The 7170-nt window shown below is 47.4% G+C and overlaps 1 protein-coding gene across 1 annotated transcript; it reads left to right on the forward strand.

The window, feature by feature from the left end:
- The first annotated feature begins 1794 nt into the window (after positions 1 to 1794).
- LOC123133676 (uncharacterized) lies at positions 1795 to 5011 on the forward strand. The gene is made up of 2 exons (XM_044553113.1): positions 1795 to 3981; positions 4608 to 5011. Exons 1-2 carry the CDS (start codon positions 2250 to 2252, stop codon positions 4910 to 4912), a joined length of 2037 nt encoding a protein of 678 aa, XP_044409048.1. The 5' UTR covers positions 1795 to 2249; the 3' UTR covers positions 4913 to 5011.
- The last annotated feature ends 2159 nt before the right edge of the window (positions 5012 to 7170 follow it).

A 7170-nucleotide genomic window follows, 5' to 3' on the forward strand; every position in this document is an offset into this window, starting at 1 on the left:
GCTTATTACAACTCAGAAATAAAAAAAAAAAAATATAGCAGAAAAAGAAAAAAAACTATATAAAAAACTACTCAGAAATGAATAGAAGCAAAAAAATAGTTGTGATTAACTGTACTAAAAAAGAGCATATATGCTTATTTTTAATGGCTTATTACAACTCAGAAATAAAAAGAAAAAAATAAATATAGCAGAAAAAGAAAAAAAACTATATAAAAAACTACTCAGAAATGAATAGAAGCAAAAAATAGTTGTGATTAACTGTAATAAAAAAGGAGCATATATGCTTATTTTTAATGCCTTATTACAACTCAGGAATAAAAAGAAAAAAATAAATATAGCAGAAAAAGAAAAAAAACTATATAAAAAACTACTCAGAAATGAATAGAAGCAAAAAATAATTGTGATTAACTGTACTAAAAAAGGAGCATATATGATTATTTTTAATGCCTTATTACAACTCAGAAATAAAAAGAAAAAAATAAATATAGCAGAAAAAGAAAAAAAACTATATAAAAAACTACTCAGAAATGAATAGAAGCAAAAAATAGTTGTGATTAACTGTACTAAAAAAGGAGCATATATGCTTATTTTTAATGCCTTATTACAACTCAGAAATAAAAAGAAAAAAATAAATATAGCAGAAAAAGAAAAAAAACTATATAAAAAACTACTCAGAAATGAATAGAAGCAAAACATAGTTGTGATTAACTATGCTAAAAAAGGAGCATATATGATTATTTTTAATGCCTTATTACAACTCAGATATAAAAAGGAAAAAATAAATATAGAGGAAATTACTCAGAAAAAGAAAAAGAAAAAAAACTACTCAGAAATGAGCAGAGATGCGCTTATAGAGGAAATTCAACTTAAATTCATAACGAATTTCATGAGAAATCCGTATGAATTTATGCTAAATTACCTATATAAGCGCATCTATTTTCATTTTCGGAGGAGCTCAATAAGGTAGAGAGGGAGGGGCTTATAAACCGGTCCGGTTCCCCTTTGGTTGGCGAGGTGAGACTAAACTCTGGTCGCAACGGGTACCAACCATTTAGTCCCGGTTGATGGCTGGAACCGGGACTAATGGGCAGCCCATTGGTCCCGGTTCAAGCCACCAACCGGGACCAATGGTGTTGGGCTAGGAGCGAGGCCCATTGGTCCCGGTTCGTCCCACCAACCGGGTCCAATAGTTTCAGATGAACCGGGACCAATGGGCCACGTGGCCCGGCCGGCTCCCGGGGCTCACGAACCAGGTCCGATGCCCCCATTGGTTCCGGTTCTGGATTGAACCGGGACTAATGGGCTGAAGCGGCCTGGACCATTGGCCCCTTTTCTACTAGTGCTGTCTATGCCTGACATTACCTCGCAGCTCGTCGAGTTCCATTCTTGTAACTCTGTCACCTTCTCGGTGATCAGCCTCCCGGGGTTGGTGTGTAGCCAGCACAAGGCCAGCAACGTCTCCACACCTGGACGCTAGACTCAAAGGGCATGCCTTCAGTCAGGCGAACTGCATCATCGAACCTGCTTCTACGGCCTAGTGCACTGCATACCGCTGGAGTTGATGACCGTCTGGGCCGTGGAGCTCCTCCTCTGTGGCGACCCCTAGCCGTGCGTGACCAGTGCGGCAGTGCCTCGTACTCAATCTCTCCAAGGCAGACTGGTAGGGCGGTCGAGGCTGTCGGGGAGCAGGTCATTGGCGCCGGAAGTGGCGAGGAGCTGGAGCGTCGCTCGCGAACGTCGTCATCTGTTGGAAGCCGCGCGCGGCACAGACGCGAGCTTGGTGAGTTGTTGCCTACGGACTACGGAGGAAGAAGCGAACAAGGCCGGTGAGAAAGCTACTGACGCGACTAGGGCACACAAGGGACGCGATGGCAAGCCGAGATTGCATCAAGCCAAAATACAGCCGGCTGCTGGCTGTTGCTGCTTCCGATCAGTACCTCAACGCTGCATTGTTCTCAAGGGATCTCTGTGGACGTGAGCGATGCAATAATGCAATATACGCGGCCATGGCATAACGATGGGAGGGGAAGAGAGGAACTGTGCCGAGTTGCCGAGGTCGTATCCGCAACCTTGCCACGTCAGCAGAACCGCCTGCAAAACCACTCTAATCGGGATTGGTTTAGGAAAGCCCGGGGGTACATACCCGGTTTTAGATCTCAGGGGGTAAATTGTCCCGTTTGTGAAACACCGGGTGGTTATGTACGTGGACTTCTTTCACCAATCTCTCTTTTCTCTCCAGCGATCTGGCTATGGCGCTTGTGCCCAACCCCGGCGATCCGGCTCTCCGCATCTACGGGCCGAGAATCTATTCTGGGTACCCCTCGCCCGAGGAAGAGTCCGAGTCCAGGTCTTACCTGCTGCACAAGATCGGCTCCTTCTACCGCAAGGCGCGGAGGCGGCTCGCGTGCCGCCGCGGCCTGCAGGCGCGCGGCCTCTGCGTGGGCCTCCTCGACCCGGTCTCTAACGTCGTCATCAACAGTACCATCGTCCACCACTCCCGCAAGCGCGAGCGGTGGCGCGACCGCGAGGATGCGCCGCAGGAGGACCTGGAGCGCCGGTCGCTGGACGGCCTGGTGGTCTTCCTCACCCGCATGTTCCCCAACCTCGCGGAGGGCCTGGCAGTGCGCTACCTGCGCCTCGCCAAGGCCGACGCCCTCATCGCCGCCTGCGCCGTCGCGTCGGACCACGGCATCAAGTGGTTCCACGACTCCGAGGCCGCGCCTTCGCTCATCAACACGGCCCTCAAGTGCGCCGGGCTGGCCGCCGGGCACCCCGACGCCGCCCGCCTCGTCTGCGCCTGGCGCAACGTCTCCAGCCGCGTAGACGACACGCTCAGCCTGCTCGCCTTGCTCCGTGAATCACAATCATCGCCACGCCGCCGCTCGCACGTCGTCAGGGAGCTCGCCTCCATGGTCACCGAGGGACCGCTGGCCCGTGAAGTAGCCATGCGGTGCGCGTGGCAGCTCGCGGAAGCTTCCCTTCGCCGTCATCCCCGGAGCATGCCGCAACCGGACAATGACCTGCCCAACCGGACGCTCCAGGACACGATTCACGGGTACTACCTTGAGGCCCTCGCTCGGCTGCCGGCGGGCCCTGGCTTCCACCGCAGCCTGATCAGGGCCGGCCACTGCTACGGCCCCCTCGACCCCGTCTCCAACATCATCGTCAACACCGTCTGGCACCACGCCGCGTTCCCGCCTTCCATGAAGCTCGAGCAGAACGTGATCGGCACGCGGAGCCTCCACCGGATGGAGAACCGCTCCCTGTACGGCCTGGTCTCCTTCCTCTGCACTCGCTACCATGGCTTTGGTTTCCAGCGATCCGTGCGCTGCCTGCTTGAGGCAGACGCCATCCTTGTGCTCGCTGATCCCGACCTTGATCCTGCCGCTGCCACAATTCGCCATGTTCAGGAGGCTCAGAACTCCCCGGACACCGGTCTCAGGGAAGCCTTCTTGGCAGCCGCCACCGCGGCCTGCCACCCCAACCCGGACGCTCAAGCAAAGCTTCTCACTTCGTGTAAGGCGATGCTGGGGCCTACCATGTCTCTGCTGCGTCCGGGCCGTGGCAAGCTCTCCTCTCAGGATGTTCAGCGGCTTGCCAGGTTGCTATCTCCGGAATCCACATATGATCATGACTCCGAGATGGCACTTCCCCCGGTCTCCCTCAAATCCTACCCCCTTGCGGACCTAGCAGACCTCTATTCAGTGGTCTCCAAGGGGGTCAACGTTCTGTTGAACAAATATCGACAGATGCCAAATGGGGATCCCAGCTACGAGCTTCATACGATTTGTGGTGTGAATGACCGGGTCGGCGGTCCTGCTCAATGGCCTCCTCATGAGTGTGGCCGCTGTCACGTCAACTTCCTGGCTACTCCCAAAAGCCCCTGTGGTGGAAAACCGACTTTGTTTTTTACTGAAATTCAAAGCGATGGCACATACGATTCCTTCTGTTGCCCTGTTGCTCTGCCTCCGCCATGTGCTAGTAAGCTGCATATAACCAACCCTATGCAAATATTTTTCAAGTATCTTATCTAGTCAGTATATTTTGTTGTATATGCCAACGGTTTTTCACATGTCTTATCTAGTCAGTATATCTTCTGTATATGCTATATATATATATACAGAGTCTGAACCACCATCGTGCATCTTTACCACAACAGACCACTAGATTGTGTTTTGTTACTCCGCCAGCCTGAACTCTCGTATCTGGAGTGAAAAATAAAATTGTTGAAAAAAAGGAAGTGTCAAAGATGAAAAAGGAAACAAAAGTCGAATGCCTATACTTGAATATCTCCATGTTGATATGTTAATGAAGTCGAACATTTCGATCAAGCAGCCTGCTATAGTGATCAGCATGTAGCTTGATGATCCCTTCGCCATCGTGCTCATTTCCCAGTCAACAAACTGATAATGTTTACAATCAACTAGGACACGGTCATCCAATCACCCTTTATTTACGCATTACACATGGTTTATGTCAGCATTCTATGGCTCCATGCATTATGGAACTTGTAAGCCGCAGGACATTTCATTTTTGATGTGTTTTTACGTGCACACAGTTTTATGCATTAACATTTAATACATATTAATTACCTCATGTGTTGGCAGCACAAATTCGGTGCGTTTACTGCGAAGCCATGGGGACTAGAATTGTGCATCCAGTCGCGATAGACTTCCGCAGCCGTGATTCGGAGTTTGAGATGCTGGCCCGCGAAAAAGACCCCTGTCAGCGCGAGGAAGCAACCTTGAGAATCATCAGCCATAGACGTCTCATGGCGGAGAATGTTCATTGCAAGGAGAAAGAAGATATCCTCTATGATGGGGTGGATGGGCACAAGAATAAGTTTGATAATGTGAGTTCCCTGAGTGTGGAAGAAGCTATGTTACTGGCACCACTTTGTCGCTATCTGTAAGGTGTTGTGGCATTGGAAAATACTGTGCCAATGCAAGACAAGTTAAAGTTTATGTTATCCTAGGAGTTGGGATGGTGCTCATGAAATTTAACAAGTGGTTAACTCGTACTGTTTAGAATATATCCAATGATGTGTTAGTAACGGCATTTGAATGTGCCAGCTGATTGTGTAATTGCAGTTTACACTCTAAACTAATTTGGAACTGCTTTGGTTAGCAATCACGCATCTTTGTTGTCAAATTTGGTTGTGCTGCTTTGAGATGTACTTAAGCCTGAGGAAAATTGGTTTGCGGCCGAATCTAGGTGGGTAAGAAAAATCTTTTCATGGGCTGGGCTGTATATTGAAGGCAAGCTGTAAATAGGGTCTTTTATTCTCATCCTAGGTAGACTCGAGTGCCTGCCAAAATCCGCATGTTCCTATGAAGATTATCTAAACTATCTTTGCCGACAGAAGATGTCCGAGCACATAGACATATGTCGGATACAAGCTTATGTGGGCTGTGTGGGGCGCCGGATTCATGGAAACACTCGCTTTTAGAGTGCACAGTGGCCCGATGCACTTGGGCACTTATGGAGGAAGAACTGGGCTTCGAGGTGGCTACCGCGTCTGAACCGGTGGCAAAGAACTGGCTGTTTGCACTAATGGAGAAGATACCGCATGACAAGTTCATGTTGATGGCGGTGACGCTCTGGGCCATATGGACTGCTAGGCAGAAAGCTATTCATGAAGCGATCTTTCAAACCCCACATGCAATAAAGGTAATCATCACTCGCTTCATCAGGGACTTGGAATTGGTAAGTGACAAAGGAGCCACGAACCGGATTCAGACGGCACCAAGGGGGGCTACTCCTGCTAGAAGGCCGGCTGCACCACCGGCGGGTTTTATGACGATACACGTAGATGCAGGGATCAGGGTGCAGAGAAAGGGATCTGCGGCCGCGGTCTGCCGGGACAGTTCTGGTACATATCTTGGAAGTGCGGCTTTGGTAATAGACGGGATGTATGATCCCGCAACTATGGAGGCTATAGCATGTCGGGAAGCTATCTCATTGGCACAAGATCTCCAAGTTCATAATCTAGTAATATCTTCAGATTCAAAACAGGTGGTCAATGACATATTGAAGGGCAGTCAGGGTGCATATGGAGCCGTCATCAGTGAGATTCAGGCCAGATCGGCTGCTTTTAATTGTAGCTTTATTTTCGAAAGTAGAGTAGTTAATTTTGAAGCACATAAACTAGCTAAGTTTGCTCTTACCTTAGCTCAGGGGCGTCATGTGTGGCTTGGCCAGCCACATGACCCAGTTTGCATCCCACACTCTGTGGAATTTAATCAATAAAAGGCTATTTACCCCTCAAAAAAAAGGTGAAAGGATTTTTATTCTTTGCCCTAGATCCCTCCAGCCGATGTGCTACACACAAACTTACAACCAGCAAAGTCTACCATTAAGGCCTTGGGATCCCTGCCTATTCCCCGGGCGGAGAAACCACGGGCCACGGGTCGTCATCCTCCTCCTCCCCGAATCTCGCCTCCGCCTCCAAGATTCTCATACCTTCCGATGACGACGACTAGGAGATCATCCTCCTCTTCCACCCACCATTTTTGCTTCTCCATGATGATGCCTAGCTTCCATGCTACACGCACTGACGAACGTTAAATAAAATAGGCATAGCAGGGATTCGATCCTAGGATCGACTAGTTACTTCCCAACGCTACTAGAATATGGAGAGCGCGGCCTACTTGAAGCAAAATTAGCCGGGTTTTACAATGTTTACTTTCTTTTCCTGTTTTTGTTTTATTTTTATTTTCTTTATTTTTCTTCATTTTTACTCGCCTAATTCAATATGCTTTTTTGTGTTTTTTATTTTTACTCGGTTTTTTCATGCTTTTTTCAAAATAATAACGGTTAAGAAACACATAAAATGTTGAAATAAGTATAAAAAATTGTTTAACGAGTATTGAATAAGTATTCAAAAATGATGAACAAGTATTTTGAAAATGTTGAACAAGTACTTGAACATGTTGAATAAGTATTAAAAATGTTGAACAAGTATATGGCAAAGGTTGAAGAAGTATTAAAAATTGTTGAACTAGTATTTAAAAAATGTTGAACAAGTATGAAAGAGTATTAGAAACGTTGAACAAGTATTTGACAAATGTTGAATAAGTATTAAAAATAGTTGAACGAGTATTTGAAAATGTTGAGCAGGTATTTCAAAATGTTGAATAAGTATTAAAAATGTTGAACAAACACTTGAAA

Source organism: Triticum aestivum, chromosome 6B (assembly GCF_018294505.1).
Source record: "Triticum aestivum cultivar Chinese Spring chromosome 6B, IWGSC CS RefSeq v2.1, whole genome shotgun sequence".
Classification (NCBI taxonomy): Eukaryota; Viridiplantae; Streptophyta; class Magnoliopsida; order Poales; family Poaceae; genus Triticum; species Triticum aestivum.

Excerpts from the sequence above, each read along its gene's own strand:
- LOC123133676 (XM_044553113.1), top strand. The coding sequence starts at position 2,250 with ATGGCGCTTGTGCCCAACCCCGGCGATCCGGCTCTCCGCATCTACGGG. Across the intron at positions 3,982-4,607 it reads TCTGCCTCCGCCATGTGCTA|CACAAATTCGGTGCGTTTAC; the intron begins GTAAGCTGCATA and ends ATGTGTTGGCAG.